Raw genomic sequence first — 16,959 nt, forward strand, 5'->3', positions numbered from 1 at the left:
TAAAATGAGATAAGTTGCAATAAAACAGTCACAATGAGGATTAAGTGAGAGTCCACTTAGACATTGTTTGAACATGAAACTGTAATCAACTGGATAAAAGGAACATTACCTTAACAGACATAAGAGGAAACTAGGGGCGCCTGGGGATGATTTTTTAAATTTGCTGTTAGGCAAATACACTTCAAAGGATGGAGATATCTCATCAATGTGCATTTCCTTCAGCAATTTGGTTATGTTACTGCAGGTGCCGTCAACTCTATTGAAGCTCTGATCAGTGTGCACCACACTGGGAGGAACAGTAGTATCACAAGTACCGCTATTCTTCATCGTCCAGGGCAGTGGCGGAGGACCCAGTGTGGCGAGGTGTGGCGCTCGCCACACCTCGGCCCGGCCCAAGCGGGAATACGTCGGCCCGGCCCAACTAAAAAAACTCTAACCCAATCCCCAATCCCCAGTTCCCCACTAGCACTTTGCAGCTCCCGCGCCCGCCGCCCCGCACTCCCGCGCCCGCAGGCCCCGCGCGCCGCCGCCTGCGCGCTGCCGGCCCCGCGCGCCGCCGCCCGCAGGCCCCGCGCGCCGCCGCTGCCCCCGCGCGCCGCCGGCCGCCGGCCGCCGGCCGCAGCCCCGCGCCCCCGCCCGCCCGCCGCCCGCAGGCCCCGCCCCCGCCTGCCCGCCTCCCGCAGGCCGCAGCCCCGCGCGCCGCCGCCCGCCGCCCGCACGTGATGTGTTGGAACGACAGCAATCATCGGCAGCAGATCTAAGAGAGGTTAATTAGTTTGCCTCCTTGATTATTTGTGGTGCCTTTTCTTTTTACATCTTCTTGGAACAACAATAATGGTGGATTTACTGCTAACCATTTACGGGAGTCGCCTTGCTCGTCTGATGGCCTAACCGTGGTTTTGCCCTGCCTCTTACTTGAGGCTGTGTAGGAACGGGAGCAACACTCTTGGATGGTTATTGGTCCAAAAGTGGCGACAAGTTCTTCAAGGCAGGGGAAGCTAAGGGGCGGTATGCATGACTCTTTTGTTTTTTATTGTTCCTACATATACTGGATGGATCCTTTTACTCTATGATAAACATTTGTACTATGCGCTATTGTTTCCCTTTACTATTAGTACTAGATATCCCCATAAAAAAGTCTTAAAAATTGTACTAAATCCATCTAAGGGCGCATCAAATAATTTTAGCTATGTTCTAGCTGTAATGTCTATATATGTGCAACCTCGCTTCATTAACGACAGGTAGCATAATGATCTAGCAGGTTCATCTCCATCCACTTGTTCCTGTCTTTGCTTCAATTCTCCTTATTTTTTTTGTAAAATAATGGCGGACACCATTTTGGATAGGCTAAGTAGAAGGGGAAATAATTGGTCGAGTCCAAGAACCACTAAAATGTTCTCTAATTCTTCCTATATATATATATTTAGCGTTTATATATGTCGCAAATAGTTCTAGGATGAAACGTCGAGATTCTCTTTGTTACTAATTTTGTGTATCTTCTATTACATTTAATATTTTAACTCTAATATTTCGTTACTAATTTATGTTTTCTCTTTGTTTGATAGCTTCTTTGGTCCAATTGTTGATTTGATGCGTACTTTACGTGTTTTTCTTCATTTGAGGTACTTCTAAGGCAACATATCAGGTGCAAACCTGATATCCGTGCAAACTCCGTGCAAACCAACTAACAAAAGTCGCAACAAATTCTCAAAAAAATTATGTATATACTTCATAGACTACTCTACCACTGTATAAAATTTTAAGTTCAAATTCATCATATGTTAAGAGATACTAAAAAGAGAAAATTCTGAGAGATAAATAAAAGAGAAAACTCTTAAAACTTTCTCTTTTTTTATCTCTTAACATATGATGAATTTGAACTTAAAATTTTATACAGTGGTAGAGTAGTCTATGAAGTATATACATAATTTTTTTGAGAATTTTTTGCGACTTTTGTTAGTTGGTTTGCACGGAGTTTGCACGGATATCAGGTGAGGCAACATATCAGGTGCAAACCTGATATCCGTGCAAACTCCATGCAAACCAACTAATAAAAGTCATAAAAAATTCTCAAAAAAATTATGTATATACTTCATAGACTACTCTACCACCGTATAAAATTTCAAGTTCAAATTCATCATATGTTAAGAGATACTAAAAAGAGAAAATTCTAAGAGATAAATAAAAGAGAAAACTCTTAAAACTTTCTCTTTTTTTATCTCTTAACATATGATGAATTTGAACTTGAAATTTTATACGGTGATAGAGTAGTCTATGAAGTATATATATAATTTTTTTGAGAATTTTTTATGACTTTTATTAGTTGGTTTGCACGGAGTTTGCACGGATATCAGGTTTGCACCTGATATGTTGCCTACTTCTAAACCATATTTTTGTTGTGAACCTTATTTCCGTATAATATTTGAACATAATCTAGTAATCCACCGCCACACCTAAAATTTTCGGCGTCCTCCGCCACTGACCACAACCCGCGGGACCAGAGCTGCCACGGGGGGAAGACTGAAGAGGCTATTAAGGCGGCACCGGGTGCCTTCCTTGCCGCAGAGTTTATCCCAAGGCACCCGCGGCAAGGCCGTACTAGCCCAAGCGGTCGCCATTGGCAATTAAGGAATGGAATTAACGCTGGCTGGTTGCCTCGTGGGGAAGTGGAAGGGATCCACGAAAAGGAAAGGTTCAGGCGATTTTTTTTTTGTCGCGGGTCGCGGCCGATGGAGGGAGGAGAGAGCGGCCGTGGCGGTGGGGGGCGGGGTGGAGGAAGATGCTCCTCGGAGAAGACGGCTTTGACGATGCCGACGCTGACGTGTGGGATGGAAGAGTTGGGCCTGGGCGGGCTGAGCTCAGTTTCCTCACTAGTCACTTGGTGGTGGTGGCCCACTATATACATAAATTTCAGCCTGATGAGTGTGGTGGCCCATCTCCGAGCTGTCCAGCGGCCATCGCCTTCTCCACGCTAGATCTGGGCTGTTTTTTTCTGAAAATAACCGGGCTGGGTTTGGGTATTCAAAGCTTTTTGGTTCAACTTGGGAAGTCCAGCCAGGTCCGGCCCGCCCACTAGCCCACGTGACGAGACGAGACCAGCCAAGCAAAACCGAGCCGGCTAGGGTTGCACCCCTGCTCAGCCTCGCCTCGCACGCAGGCTCGCAGCCTCCGGCTCTCCCCCGCGACACGACACCGCCGCCGCCCACCGTCTCTACCATCGCCGCTTACCGTCTCCGCCGCGCCCCTCCGGCAAAGCTTACCCCGGTTCGTTTCCCCTGCCTTGCCGCGCGCATCAGCAACCCCCCGCGCGAGGAGGGCTCGTATCGACATCTCAGGTTATGATCCGATCCGATCCCATTCCACTTATTTTTTGGTCGAATTGTTTCTGCGATTCTGGGTCGCACGATTTACTCGTTCATCGAGAGATCGGGTGCTACGCGGAGCCGTATTTGGTTATGTTGCGTGGTTAGCGGGAGTAATTAGGGTTCCTGGATGCGGAGTCTGATTTCGTTGCCCCTGAAATTTGATGGACCTAAAATCGCAACTACGGGCTAATTTTGTGATAAAATTTTCCCTTTTTTTTTCTGTGTTTAGATGTTTGGGCGAAATGATTTGGAAAAATTCCTTCCATAGCATTGCAAGGTCACCACTTGGTAAATACCATTAAAAGGTAGCTGCCCCATAAAAGGTAGATTCTGAAACATTTTGTACTTTTTATGGTATTTTACGGAGTGGCGATCTTTTACTGGTATGTTTTCAAAATGGAACCGAATTTAGGTATTTATGGGCACTCTTGTGGTTCTGAGTTTTGAGAGATTCTACTTAATGCACAATTTAGTTTGGTGAATTGCTCTTGGATATTGGATGAAATCGATTTTTCTTATATGCAGCTTGAAGCTTACACGATAGCAAGTATCTAGTAGGAAGAGCAGCTCTGCACGTGTTCTTTATTTGTTCTTATAGTGAGAAAAAAACACCTTGAATATGTCACAAATAACAACTTGTAAGCTGGTCTCAATTGTAGTTTAATGAAATTATGAGCTTTTCTGTTTTTTCAGCTCTTTACCACTTCTTATGTTCTAAGAATTGTACTTAGTTCCTGTTAAGTTTGCAAACAGTAACACTACCTTCCTCACTTCTTTAGATCGCAGAGCAGAGAAGAGGAACATCCTACATGGATGTCATGCAGACAAGTGACTCTTCACATCATGGAATTGTAGAAAATAGCCCATATAGAATCCCGTATAGCAGAAATGCAGAAGGCGGCAAACTTGGTAATTCGTGGTATTTTAGTAGAAAAGAAATAGAAGAAAATTCCCTTTCCAGAAAAGATGGCATTGATCTGAAGAAGGAGTCTCATTTGCGCAAGACATACTGCGTATTTCTGCAGGATTTGGGAATGAGGCTTCAAGTGTAAGTTTGTATTCTATACAAAAATTTACCATTGCTTGTATTCCTGAAAAGATAACAGCCAATTCATCTGTAATATTTAAATTACTCTTTTCATGTTTGTTTGGCCTGTTATTTCAGTGCGGCCTATTTCTTTTTCCTATTAACCATTTGCTGCTGTCTGAAGAACTCTTTACATGATAACCTTACAAATATGAGGAAATCCTTGTGCTTCTCATCTGCAGTATGAATGATAATTACACGGCAGTGCTTGTATACGAAACGTTTTTTTAACATCTAGAGTGGACTGACATTTTGCGAAAGATGGCTAGAGGTGTGGGTTGGATTGGCAAGGTTAGACTGGTTGGTTGCAGCTAGAGAATATGGAGTGAGAGGGAATACTTGCTTGCTTTCCTTTAGCAATACTGGGACCCTTATTTTATTGGCTCCGTACATCATTGTAACCAAATAGATAAGATAGAATCCTAACAAAAATACCATCTGATACTCAAGCGGCTTAAAATGCTGCTCGAATTGTGGCCTACATGCGTACTGAGCATGGCCCACAGCCATAAAAGATACATTATGTCAACTAGGTGATGCCCTTTCTGTCTAGATACGGCATTTGTTGCAAAGATTCAAGATTTAATGTTGTCGCAAACTTTGGTTAGAATATTAGGATGGCAAATGTTTTTCTGAATGTACAAGATCTACCTAGTGCTTAGAAGGCACAGATGGTAAAGATTTTATGTTACATAAAATGGCTTTCTAGAGGCCAGGCAACCAAACATTTTGTGAAGTCGGCTATTCAAGTGGCGATTTAATCATTTGTTCTCTCGTTGCATTGAGTGGGCTTGTCTAGTTTCCGCTAGTACTTCAGCAAATCATAATGATTACTAGTTCTCTTATTTAATCATGTACTCCATTTCAAAATGTAAGTCATTTTAGTTTTGTCCCAAGTCAAACTTCTCTAACTTTGATCAAGTTTATAGAAAAATGCATCAACCTCTACAACATCCACCATGAAATGTCTTGTTAGTTCATTTATTTGGTGTTGTAGATATTAATATAATTTTCTATAAATTTGGTCAAAGTTAGAAAAGTTTGACTTAGCACAAAACTAAAACGACCTATGTTTTGGACCAGAGGGAGTACTCTCTGTCCTATTTGCTGTAGTTTATGAATTATATAGTTTATACACTTTTCCCTTCTGACAGCAAAATGCTTTTTAATGTAGGCCTCAAGTTACCATTGCTACAGCTATAGTGTTCTGTCATCGGTTTTTCCTTCGTCAATCTCATGCAAAAAATGATAGGCGGGTAAGTGTTATTGAAAATATACATGGGCTTGTACTGTTTGTGGAACATTTTATTTCATTTGTTTTTTGCACGACTGTATAGTGATACTCAGCAGTCAACAAATCATTTTCCTTTTTCCTGTCAATCACTTTGCCTAAATGTAGCCTGGGCTATCGTAGCATGTGGTAACTTGTCTGTGCGTTCTGTTCTGTTACCACCCATTTGTTGAAGACACAAAGATGATTTTGTTTTGGTAGCATGTAGATCATATCTTTACTTGCTAGTTGGTGGTAGGTTACAACACCTTCACCTTTGCAGATACTCCATGGACTAATCTCTGTGTGCATATGCATAAAGCATGAGGATGCCTTGTGGAGTATAGGGTAACTGGCACAGTCGTATCATGTGGCTTGTAATACGAAACTCTGGCTTATGATATGATTTTATGGTTTTTAATATAATTGCATGTCTGTAATGTGTAGGTTAGTGCGTAGTGTTTAGGATATTCACCTATTTAAGATCTGTTCTATTATGTGACAAAAATCATTTCCTGATACGCATATCACAATTAAGTTGGTTGGCAATACATCCTTTCTATTTGTAGTACCACATTGCTTACTTTTTCTTACTTGCTAGGGATAATGTTTTCCCGTCAACAGTTAATTTAATAAACTTATAATATGTATGTTCATTATATCATGTAGACAATTGCAACAGTCTGTATGTTCTTGGCGGGAAAAGTTGAAGAAACCCCCAGACCTCTTAGGGATGTCATACTCCTTTCCTACGAGATCATCCACAAAAAGGATCCTGCTGCAGTTCAGCGAATCAAGCAGAAGGTGAGGTAGTTGAATTGATTGATAGCATTCATCTTGATATTTTTGTTTTTAGGCAATTAGTAATCTTTTCGCAGGGTACGCCTTTTTTAGGTAATTAGTAATATCATTTTTTGCAACTGGCAGTGATATATTTAGTTTTACCTGCAAACACTTCCTCTGAAGCCACTTCTAGTTAATCATGATCATTCTTTTTATAAGATGGGACTGATCTGCTTGATTCAATTTTGTTTCTTAATTACTCTAGCATAACCAAACTGCCTGTGCTTTGTTTTGTTCAGGAAGTATATGAACAACAGAAGGAACTTATTTTACTTGGGGAGCGTGTTGTTCTTGTAACACTTGGTTTTGACTTGAATATCCACCATCCATACAAGCCCTTGGTTGAAGCAATAAAGAAATTCAAGATTGCTCAAAATGCACTTGCTCAAGTTGCCTGGAACTTTGTCAATGATGGGTATGCTAAAATTACTCTTCTTGTTACAAAGAGTAATCCTCAAATATGCCTATTTACTACGCCTTAAAAGTGGTGTACAGGCTCCGCACTTCGCTTTGCCTGCAATTTAAGCCCCACCATATTGCGGCCGGTGCAATCTTCCTGGCTGCGAAATTTCTCAAAGTCAAGCTTCCATCAGATGGCGAGAAAGTCTGGTGGCAAGAGTTTGATGTTACCCCACGTCATTTGGAAGGTTTGTTTCTGGATGCAAAGTGTGTAGGGAATACCTGCACTGCAGTAATAGGTATTCGTTTTTGGCTAGGGCTCGTATTTTGTAACATCGTAAGTTGCAGCTGTTGTTGCTGCTGGTTAGCTATCTTGGGATCTCATTGATTGGCACCCAAATCTGGTGTTCAAATTGATCATGGAGCTAGGTTAGGTGAAGACACAATTTTGCTGCTATGCCGCAAGAGAGTCTCTTGGTTTGTTGAGCATATTGCATTCTGGAATAGACGAGGGTATGACATGTAGTGGAATGCACCTTGATTTGGATGGCCACTACTAGTATCGAACTGGATATATTTTTGCTAGCGATATCTTTTGAGTAGAACTGTCTTGTTAGACCTTGTCACTTGTTCGAATTTATTATGGCTGTTTGCCACCATCGATGCCTCTTCCAGAGTCTCTCTTCAAATGTTACTTTTGATGCTCGTGATGTCAAGGAGGAATGCTGACACTATTTTATTTATGATATTTATTTTTTCAGAGATTAGCAATCAAATCTTGGAGCTCTACGAGCAAAGTAATGTTGCGCCACCATCATCGCAAGGAAATGACACTGATAGGAGCCCTGCTAGTGTTGCTAATCATCGTGCTTCTGGGAAAGCTCCAGGAAGCACTGGTGCACCTGCTGCCCATGAACACCATCAAGCATCCAGACAGTCAAGCCAGCAAAACATGCCAGGCCACCGTGGCTATGACCACCCTGATCCAGAGAAGCAAAACTCAAACCAGAGGACACCGCAGAATGACGCAAGGGATGGTGTTGTTAATAGCAATGATGGTCCCAAAATGTCATCCTCGATGATGGACGCAATGAAGAAGATAGACAAGGATAAGGTGAAAGCAGCTCTGGAGAAGCGGAGGAAATCCAAAGGTGATGTTTCTAGAAAGGTTGACGTGATGGATGATGATGACCTGATTGAGAGGGAGCTGGAGCATGGTGTGGAGTTGGCTGCTGAGGGTGAGAAGGTCAAGCAGGAGAGAAGGCAGAGTTGGTCCCATCCTTCTGCACACCGGGAGGACCAGCAGAAGGCTGCTCGCGTGACCGGAGCTACTGAAGAGGGCGAGCTGTCCACTGATAGCCAAGAACACCATTCCCCAACTCTTGACAATCGGAGGAGGAATGACATCCGTGAGCACCGGAACTATGACCGTGGTGAAAGGGACATTAAAAGGCTAAGGCCATGAAACTTGGACCCTCCCCTTCGGGGGAAGTTGTTTGTAGTGTATTGCATGTGGCTTCATGTTACATATGATGACTGTATGATGTAGAACCTATTTTTCTGTCGTGGGCGTCGAATAAGCATCAAGCTCATTCGGTATGCTGGGAGATTTGAAATGTGGTACATGATGTAAGAGATGGCTCCCCCGAGGGGGAAGTCTATATAGCAAACAGATTGTTGTATGTTTGTTGACATCCGATAACAAAGCAGATGCTGCCTATTCATGTTTGATATCAGGGGCATCCTCAGAAACCCAGTTCTGCCTTGAAAAGAATTTCGTCTTTAGTCTTTACTTCAATGCTGGTAATGGGAATGTGCACTTAAATACTGGTAATGGCTGTTTGCACCGAGTTTTTGCTGTTGCTTATTTGCAGCTTTTTTCCCCAGAGATTAAGCGGAAGCAAAGCCAAACGGCTGTGACATGTGAGACAGATGGCCTTGGATGCCTACACGGGCACGAATCTGTCTGTAACTTGCTCGCAACCTCGTGCGTGACTGCTCACTGTTGGGAACTTGACTGGGAGACGTGACACGAACGGGCGATGGAACCGGTCGATCGACGAGGCCGCCGGACCCCAGATGCCACAGTCCTGCAGCTCGTGCCCCATGCCACCAGCCGAGAACTCCTGCTGCTGCTGCAGCACTGTGACATTGACGGCGGCGGGGATGGGAGCGTGAGCCGTGGGCGTGGTGACGGACGCGTCACCTCTGGTCTCCGGGAGAAAGAGAGAGGAGAAAACACAACGCGGCGGGCGCGGGGCGTTTGGTCACTTGTCTCTCCGACGGCGACGATCCAGGCCGTGATGGGATGCGAGTTCAGTTCATCTTCGTACTGTGCGTCTGGGCCGGGCGAATCTGCCAAATGTCCCCAGCCTCCTCCCCTGCCTGATCTGGGCTCGGAAAGCCGTAAAGCAGCGGGCTGCTGCCGGGCGGGAACGTTTGGGTTGGGTGTGTGTGGCCCGGGCGGCACTGTGTGCTGAGTTCGTGTCGCCGTCGTGCCGTCAGATCCAATTGTGAAGAGCTTGAACAACGGTCTAGAAGCCTAGTAACGGTCTAGAGCCTACCAACCGTCTCTCTTTGTGCGCAACTGGGGTCACTACCACATGAGATGCTACCCTGGAAGGCTAGAAGGCTATAGCATCGGTGCGTTCGACGTTCGTGTATAGCGAAGCTCGTGGAAAGAAAAGGTTGGAGCAGTGCCGCCAAAAACAGAAGTGAATTTGATTTGACCGGTTTTTCTTGGGGTTTTTTCGTATGGTGCCAATGATCTGCACACCCTGAGCTGCCGGCCGGCGGCATCTTTTCCATAGTTGTAGTTGGCTGATCAACGACTTGGTTTACATGTACCGGAGCATCTCCAACACTCTCCCTTTTCCAGTAAACAAATAATATTAATAACATTAGGAAGAAGATATACTTCAGCAGTTCACTAAAATCTCTCCCTTTTCCTAATAATTATTAGGTTATCCAAATATTTCACCCCAACTCCTTTTAAATAAAAGGAGAATTTTTAACTCTTCCAATACGTTAGCTGTACTGGGATGAGGTTATTATAGAACTGTAGAAGCATCTCTGCCAATGATATATGAAAGTGGTACTGGAACATTCCAATACTAGGAAGATGTTTATTGAGGAACTGTTAGAGGTGCTCAACAAAGTTGGCCTGATTTACATTGCCCTAACAAAGTTGGCCTAGTTCAGTAGTTTTAGCTAACGACGACAGCCGGCAAGTTTTTTGCGAGATTCCTCAATTTGCCGGGCTGTGAAAGCGACATCTGATCTGAGAAACCTCCCAAAAGCACACTGGTGTTGAGTTCTTAACTGTTGCTAATTAGACCGAACGTGGCGATTAGTACCACGGCTTTGCATTCACAATGCTGTAGTGATGAAGTGCGTGGTGATGTTGAAATAGGACGGCCTGATGGGTGACCTGGTGAGGACTTGAGGTTATTTGTTTCTTGGATTCATTGAATGTCCTGTACGGCGAGTGATGGGGGTGGTTGGTGATGCTGGTCATTGTGTTGGCTTGCCTGTTATGCTTTTACAAATGTGATGGTGAAATCTTAACATTTGCTGAACCGTGCCATGTTTCTAGAACCTTGCACAGTTGTACTTTATGATAAAAGCAGAATTAGAAAACCATTTAACTCTTGTGGGAGTTACAGCACGGTGCTCAACTTTTCACCAATTATGAGAAGATTATTGCATTTGGATACGTGTGATTGCGTCGAGTAACAAGGCACATAAAGTCCTAAACTGCTGAGGACTACAACAGAAGTGTGCATATATATACTTTTCCACTGAGTGAGCTAGCCTTTGTTCGGCCACTCAATGGAGTTTCATCAGGAGGAGAGATGAAGGAGAATTTTATAAGATGAGAGAGGACTTTTATCCTATGAAATCCTGCCGACACAGTTACTAAATTCTCAATCTTACTAAATATAATATAAAACTGTACACTGAGACTGGTCTTAAGCTCATCATTAGATGGTAATGGAATCTAACCTTTAGAACTAGGAGGTAATTAACAGGAGCAAAAGAACTGAAACATTGCCAACGACGCGACTTAATTTCGCATCACCAAATTTAGGATTTTGATCGTTAAATAAATCATCCCACGCTAGATTACTGGTATCTGTTGGAATTATGGGCTTGGCCCATTTATTCTAATCAATACAATAAAGAATTTAAAGTCCACTATTAAATGCTAGGGAATCAATTGCTTAATTCCATACCGAGATCTGAGGAGGATCTCAACCGACTTAAAGGGTGGACTTCGTGTATACTACTTGTGAAGCCGGTAAAAGGAGGTCGGTGAACCACACGCGCGCGCTCGCTCGCCTCGCCGAGGCCGTGGGCGTGGGCGTGGGCGAGGCGCGGCCGGACATGACGTGCAGGTGCGGTGAGCTGCTTTCTGTCGTTCCTATCGCTAGCGAGAGCAGGCTTCCGGAACCTCCGCTCGCCGAAGGTCCTGCACGGGACACGGGCAATCAGATTTTTGGGGAGCGTCTTGACGCGACTGCTCGCTCCCTGAACGACTAATTCGTCTGCTTCCTGGTGACCGTTCGTGGGACTGCACTGCGAAGCTCTTCCTGCATCGATATCGTTCGGCTACTTCAGGCAAGGCCAGTTGAATAGCATATCTATTCCAGCTGGTAACGGCGCAACCGGTGCCTCCGGCACTGGTCCCGCCTTGGGGTACACTCTAAACGTCTAAACCTATTCTGATTTAACTTTTTATTCATGCTTATTAGTAAGAATAATATGAACACATGCACATATCTTATTCACACATTATCACTCGTTTATGCCATGAAATTAATGGTAATATTTGAAATTAAAATATACCGAAAATTGCCTAGTTATCTAACAGTATCACCATTACTGTAGGGCATTTTTGTCTCTTTGGAGCACCTACTGACAAGAACTAACATTTCGATTTTACGTGCCTCCACACACTGCAAGTCAGCAACAGTAATATGATTGTGCAGATGCAGCTTTCAGCTGTGCCCGGGAACCGAGCCTTGTTTTGGAAACCCCTTGTTTTCTAGCTCTGCACGCCCATGGCCATAGCCGCCTTCTTTTCTTTTTAGTGGCCGGCCAGCTCGCCTCGACGACGCCATGCCAAGCTAAGCAGACTCGCATTGCTCTAGAGGAGTAGCGGCTAGAGAGAGCCAGAGAGGGGCATGGCGCTGCTCGAAGCTGTGGTGTTCCCGCCAGATCACCCCCCGCGCGTCCCGTGCTGCAGGTCGTGCGGCACGAGCTGCGTCCTTAGCGGCTACGGCGTCGCCGCAGCCGGAGAGTTCGAGGGGATCATCGAGAGGGGCGTGGTGGTGCAGGAAGACGGAGTGCCGGCCGTGGTGACGCCGCCGCACGGCAGCGCCTGCTGCGCATGGGCCGGCGGCGCGGCGACCAGCAGCTGGGCTGGCCCCGTGCCGTCGACGACGTTGGCGACGTCGTCCCCGCGGCGGCCGACGGTGTATCAGCCCGCGGTCACCAGGAGGCCGCGGCGGCGGAGAGGGGCCATCGCCAAGGCGGCGAGGAGGAGCGTGGTGGAGGCCGAGAGCCACCGGCAGAACCACATCGCCGTGGAGCGCAACCGGCGGCGGCAGATGAACGAGTACCTCGCCGCGCTGCGCGCCCTCATGCCGCCCTCCTACGCGCGACGGGTACGCGTAGCTGCCGCCGCGCCATCAGGCTTCGTTCACTCGAGACGCGCGCTGCTTCCACTGTGCAGACGTCAAATCATTCTAGACACTGTTCGTCCATACGAGGATGCGCTGCTGTCACGATCACAAAAATGAAAAAAAATTGTGGCAACTGCGATAGCTGATCAGCGCTTTCTGACATGCATGGCAGGGTGACCAGGCGTCCATCGTTGGAGGCGCCATCGACTTCGTCAAGGAGCTGGAGCACCACCTGCAATCACTGCAGGCTCAGAAACGCCACCACGCCGCCGCCAGCCACGGCTCCGAGGGTTTCCCCGGATTCTTCACGTTCCCTCAGTACTCCACCGCCGCCGCCGCGGCCAACGACGTCGACGACGACAGCAGCGGCGGCGAGGGTCGCCCCACGACGCGGCCGGGCGCCGTGGCGGACGTCGAGGCGGCCGTATCGGAGGGCCACGCGACCGTGAAGGTGCTGGCCCCGCGGCGGCGGCGCATGCTGCTCCGGCTGCTGCTCGGGATGCAGCGCCGCGGCCTCGCCGCGCTCCACCTCAACGCCAGCACCACGGCCGACCAGATGGTCCTGTACTCCTGCACTCTAAAGGTACGCGCGTGTATAGTATTACATGGTCTCATACTCTCATTAGAGTAATTACATGGCCTTCTCGATAAGAACAGATGGCACCGATCGATCGTCGTGCTGTGCAGATGGGGGACGGGTGGCAGCTCTCGTCGGCCGCCGACGTCGCGGCCGCCGTGCACGACATCGTCGCCGGCATCGACACCACAGAAGAACGTCCTATTTATCCTACAAATTAAGGAATTATTGGGCTGATTTGCAGTCGGGAAACTAATTTATTAATGCCTTCGTTCTTTTGGTTCTGCACGCACCTATTCCCAGCGCCCCAAAAAAGAAGCAGTAGAAGAAGAAGACTGCCCTGCACGCACGCCAACCTGCAACCAACAAGCCCTGTGGCGGCTGGTGATCCCCATCGATGTATGATTGATTATTTTGATATCTAGGGTTTCAGCTAATTTAGTGATGTTGAACAGTATCTTCACACGATGTTGTGAACGCGTTTGTTCTAACCGTATGATGATCTCAAGATCATGCGGGATTTTTTTTTTTTTTTGAAAAACTAAGATCATGCGGTGCCATCGTAAAATCTACTCAAGATTCTCGTCCTGTTTCTCTAACACTACGGGTAGTGCTTCTGAATTGGGCTCATATAGCAGCCAAGCCCACTGTTCGAGCCCACAAAGCAACGGGCTTCTGAATTTGGGCCCAGTATTCGGAAGGAATTCGTTGGCAGAATTCCTGATGATCACTGAATCTGAATGAGAGTCTACTACTAGTAGGCCAAGACCCAAAGCAGCACATGCTACTTTGACAAAGGAAAGTAACCTAGCAACAAACCCAACTGATCTACTCCCCGTACCAACCCTAGAGCACCCATTCATGTTTGGTGGCTGACCAACCGGATCGAAGATCGACATCTACAGCTAGGTACCTTAGCTTGCTCTCCAACGCTTGCTCCTCTCCAATCCTCTCGGATAAGAACCCCCCCACCCACAAGCACCGAAACATTCGTCTCGTTGCCTTTCGGATCACCGTCCAACCGATCGATCTTTTGCACGTAGCTTACCTGCAAACTTAGTTTCATGTCACATCTTGCTTTGCTGCAAGCCTGCATGCTGCACGGCCTCAAGTGCACCCTGTCCCTGCTGGATCAGCCGGTGAGGATTGACGCGCCTCAAAGACTTCGCAGCCTCTCATCACATTCTCTGGGAGAGGTCATTGTCCACAGAGTAGGTGCCTGCCGTTAACCCAAGCAAATGATGAGCCATCTAAGCCCTAAGCTGCCGTTCATCATTCACCAAATAGTACGAGGAGCTAGTAAGATCACAGATAATCTTTGATCTCAAGGTACAAGGATTGGCATGCACTCCTGCTAATCGTCGAATAGTTCTAAAAAGAAACTTCTGGCCTCAAATGACCTTGGACTCTTGGAGCTAGTTAGATACTGTTAGTGACCAATGAAAGCCGTTCATGGCCAACCACAGCGCAAAGATGGCCAGTCTCAGTCTGGTGACAGTGCCAAGCCACCAGCAGCAGTTACATTAATGTCCTCGTCTTTTTCTTCCCCGGCCGGCGTCGCAAGAACAACAACTCCGCCTGACGCGTGTTCGCCATGAGAAAGATGTGGCAACTGAAAAAGGCGGCAGAAAGCTTTACCAACGACCATGGAGGTTCATTTTCCAAAAAGGTGCTCGATTAACAGGTAAAGTACTGATCACGGGGTAGAGTAGTTTCTAAGCCATCTCGTGTCCAACGTCTGTGCATCGGATTAGATCGATCGTCAGAGCTTCCTACTTCTTCTTCCTGCTCCCAACCAACGCCAACGAAAGCCACCCCACCAACTCCCAGCTGCTGCGACGTACTGTCAGTCTGTCGCTCGCACAGTGCCATGGGTATAAAGGGCCCGTGGCTTGCGATCGGCTCTGCATCTCGGTTCGGATCTTCTGCCTTGCATTGATCTCCTAGCTTGTTGGTTCCTCTGTGCTCGATAGATCGCTCCCAGGTCTCAGCTACTGCGGCAATGGCTTCCGGTGGCGCGTCGCTGGCCTTGGCCGCGCTGCTTCTTGTGGGCTGCGTCGCGGCGGCGGCGGCGACCAAGTACACCGTCGGCGACGCCTCCGGCTGGACGACCAGCGGCGATTACGCCACCTGGGCCAGCGGCAAGAAGTTCAAAGTCGGCGACACTCTCGGTTAGCGCCATGTAACCTGAACCGCTTGCTTTTAATCTTCGAAATTTTGTTCTCGCTCTCTAATCTCTATGCATTTCATTTTTGCTATGTACCCCAGTAAAACCATGTTGTTATGATTCAAAAATGCTTCAGCAACAGCTTAATATAAAATACTTCAAAAAAACAGCTTAATATAAACACTTAAAATATGATTAAATGGGACTTCATGTGCAGACTGAAGTCAACTGCATGCATCGTTGCTCTGTTTAGTGCAATGGTGCATTGCTACCAATTATACCAAATAAATGTACGTGCAAGACAGCTCATGTAATCTTTTTGTTTCCTCTCAGAGTTCAAGTACGCTGGCGGCGCGCACACGGTGGACGAGGTGAGCGCGGCGGACTACGCCGCCTGCTCCTCCAGCAACGCGCTCAGCAGCGACAGCGCCGGCACCACCACGGTGACCCTCAAGACCGCCGGCAAGCACTACTTCATCTGCGGCGTCGCGGGCCACTGCAGCAGCGGCATGAAGCTCGTGGTGGACGTCGCCGCGGCCAAGTCGTCCGCCCCGGCGCCGGCGCCGGCCGTGGCCCCGGCCCCGGACGCCGCGGACACCACCCCGGACGCCACTCCCGCCACGACCCCCAAGTCGCCCTCGAGCTCCGGCGGCGCCAAGACCCCGGTCACGGTCCTCTCGCCGCCGGCCAAGAAGTCCACCTCCGGCGCCGCCGGGCTCAGCGCCACCGCGTGGGCCGGCTTGGGCCTGGCTGGACTCGTGGCCGTGCACCTCGGCGCGTTCTAGGGCCGACGGCCAGGGCGGAGGCAGTGCTTGCTTGTTTTATTCTCGTTTTATTTTATTGTCATGTAGGATGCGCGCCATCGATTCATGTATTGGTTGAGGACCTGAGAGGTTTCTTTTGATCCAGGCAACTTGGTGCTTTTGCTGCGCTGCGCTGGTGGCAGTTTAGTTGGATGGATACTTGGATATTATGCTATTGTTATCATATTCTTTTCATGCCTTTTTCTATCAATATTTTCCACTTCCATTATTCTCTACAGAAAAGTAGTGCTTAAAATTCCGTATTAGAGCCGCATCGATCACCAACTGTAGCTTGCAAAAAAAAAAATCTCAAACAGAAAATACAGTGCTTGCGTCACGGTCATGTGCATTGACGGTTTGCTTCAAACCTTACGACATCAACTGCGGAACACTGTGCTCACCTCACCTCAGTGCCTCGCCAATGCAAGCACAACGCTCATATGAACACCGCAACATTAGACGAGGTGAGCGCGGCGGAGTACGCCTCCTGCAGTACATCCTGCTCCTCCAGCAACCCGCTGAGCAGCCATAGCAGCGGCACCACAACCGTCCAGCCCAACACCGCCGGCAAGGACCACACTGCTTCATCTGCAGCGTCGCCGGCCACTGTGCAGTCTGCAGCAGCGGCATGATGCTCCTCGTGGACGTCGACGTGGCCTCCAGCGCGGCACCCCGGACGCGGAGCTTGCACCGCCAGTCAAGCAATCCATACACTGCTCCAATCTGCCGTCGCCGCCACCATGCCAACCGAAACCCACATA

At 47.6% G+C, this 16,959-nt stretch overlaps 3 protein-coding genes and 1 long non-coding RNA gene across 6 annotated transcripts; all 4 read left to right on the top strand.

Moving 5' to 3' along the window:
* The first annotated feature begins 623 nt into the window (after positions 1 to 623).
* LOC112888588 lies at positions 624 to 1,632 on the top strand. Its single transcript, XR_003227847.1, has 3 exons — positions 624 to 766; positions 930 to 1,008; positions 1,566 to 1,632. It is a non-coding gene; the product is annotated as an uncharacterized LOC112888588 (long non-coding RNA).
* Positions 1,633 to 3,123: 1,491 nt separating this feature from the next.
* Positions 3,124 to 8,716, top strand: LOC112889040 (cyclin-T1-3-like). 3 transcript variants are annotated; one of them, XM_025955516.1, is made up of 8 exons: positions 3,124 to 3,335; positions 3,595 to 3,688; positions 4,145 to 4,413; positions 5,627 to 5,708; positions 6,392 to 6,526; positions 6,805 to 6,980; positions 7,061 to 7,212; positions 7,726 to 8,716. In XM_025955516.1, the coding sequence occupies exons 3-8, from the start codon at positions 4,175 to 4,177 to the stop codon at positions 8,427 to 8,429; spliced, it is 1,488 nt and encodes a 495-aa protein (XP_025811301.1). In that variant the 5' UTR covers positions 3,124 to 3,335; positions 3,595 to 3,688; positions 4,145 to 4,174; the 3' UTR covers positions 8,430 to 8,716. The 3 variants fall into 3 exon arrangements, with proteins under 3 accessions (XP_025811301.1, XP_025811302.1, XP_025811300.1); XM_025955517.1 differs by having other exon boundaries at positions 3,595 to 3,670; XM_025955515.1 differs by lacking the exon at positions 3,595 to 3,688.
* Positions 8,717 to 12,150: 3,434 nt separating this feature from the next.
* Positions 12,151 to 13,449, top strand: LOC112890542 (transcription factor bHLH96-like). The gene is made up of 3 exons (XM_025957418.1): positions 12,151 to 12,633; positions 12,824 to 13,234; positions 13,339 to 13,449. Exons 1-3 carry the CDS (start codon positions 12,151 to 12,153, stop codon positions 13,447 to 13,449), a joined length of 1,005 nt encoding a protein of 334 aa, XP_025813203.1.
* A 1,538-nt stretch (positions 13,450 to 14,987) lies between these two features.
* On the top strand, positions 14,988 to 16,424 carry LOC112890975 (blue copper protein-like). Its single transcript, XM_025957862.1, has 2 exons — positions 14,988 to 15,399; positions 15,729 to 16,424. Exons 1-2 carry the CDS (start codon positions 15,231 to 15,233, stop codon positions 16,178 to 16,180), a joined length of 621 nt encoding a protein of 206 aa, XP_025813647.1. The 5' UTR covers positions 14,988 to 15,230; the 3' UTR covers positions 16,181 to 16,424.
* Positions 16,425 to 16,959: the final 535 nt, after the last annotated feature.

The sequence above is a fragment of the Panicum hallii genome, chromosome 4 (assembly GCF_002211085.1).
Source record: "Panicum hallii strain FIL2 chromosome 4, PHallii_v3.1, whole genome shotgun sequence".
Classification (NCBI taxonomy): Eukaryota; Viridiplantae; Streptophyta; class Magnoliopsida; order Poales; family Poaceae; genus Panicum; species Panicum hallii.

Excerpts from the sequence above, each read along its gene's own strand:
- LOC112890975 (XM_025957862.1), top strand. The coding sequence starts at position 15,231 with ATGGCTTCCGGTGGCGCGTCGCTGGCCTTGGCCGCGCTGCTTCTTGTG. Across the intron at positions 15,400-15,728 it reads CAAAGTCGGCGACACTCTCG|AGTTCAAGTACGCTGGCGGC; the intron begins GTTAGCGCCATG and ends GTTTCCTCTCAG.
- LOC112889040 (XM_025955516.1), top strand. The coding sequence starts at position 4,175 with ATGGATGTCATGCAGACAAGTGACTCTTCACATCATGGAATTGTAGAA. Across the intron at positions 4,414-5,626 it reads TTGGGAATGAGGCTTCAAGT|GCCTCAAGTTACCATTGCTA; the intron begins GTAAGTTTGTAT and ends TTTTTAATGTAG. Across the intron at positions 6,527-6,804 it reads TTCAGCGAATCAAGCAGAAG|GAAGTATATGAACAACAGAA; the intron begins GTGAGGTAGTTG and ends TGTTTTGTTCAG.
- LOC112890542 (XM_025957418.1), top strand. The coding sequence starts at position 12,151 with ATGGCGCTGCTCGAAGCTGTGGTGTTCCCGCCAGATCACCCCCCGCGC. Across the intron at positions 12,634-12,823 it reads CGCCCTCCTACGCGCGACGG|GGTGACCAGGCGTCCATCGT; the intron begins GTACGCGTAGCT and ends CATGCATGGCAG. Across the intron at positions 13,235-13,338 it reads TGTACTCCTGCACTCTAAAG|ATGGGGGACGGGTGGCAGCT; the intron begins GTACGCGCGTGT and ends CGTGCTGTGCAG.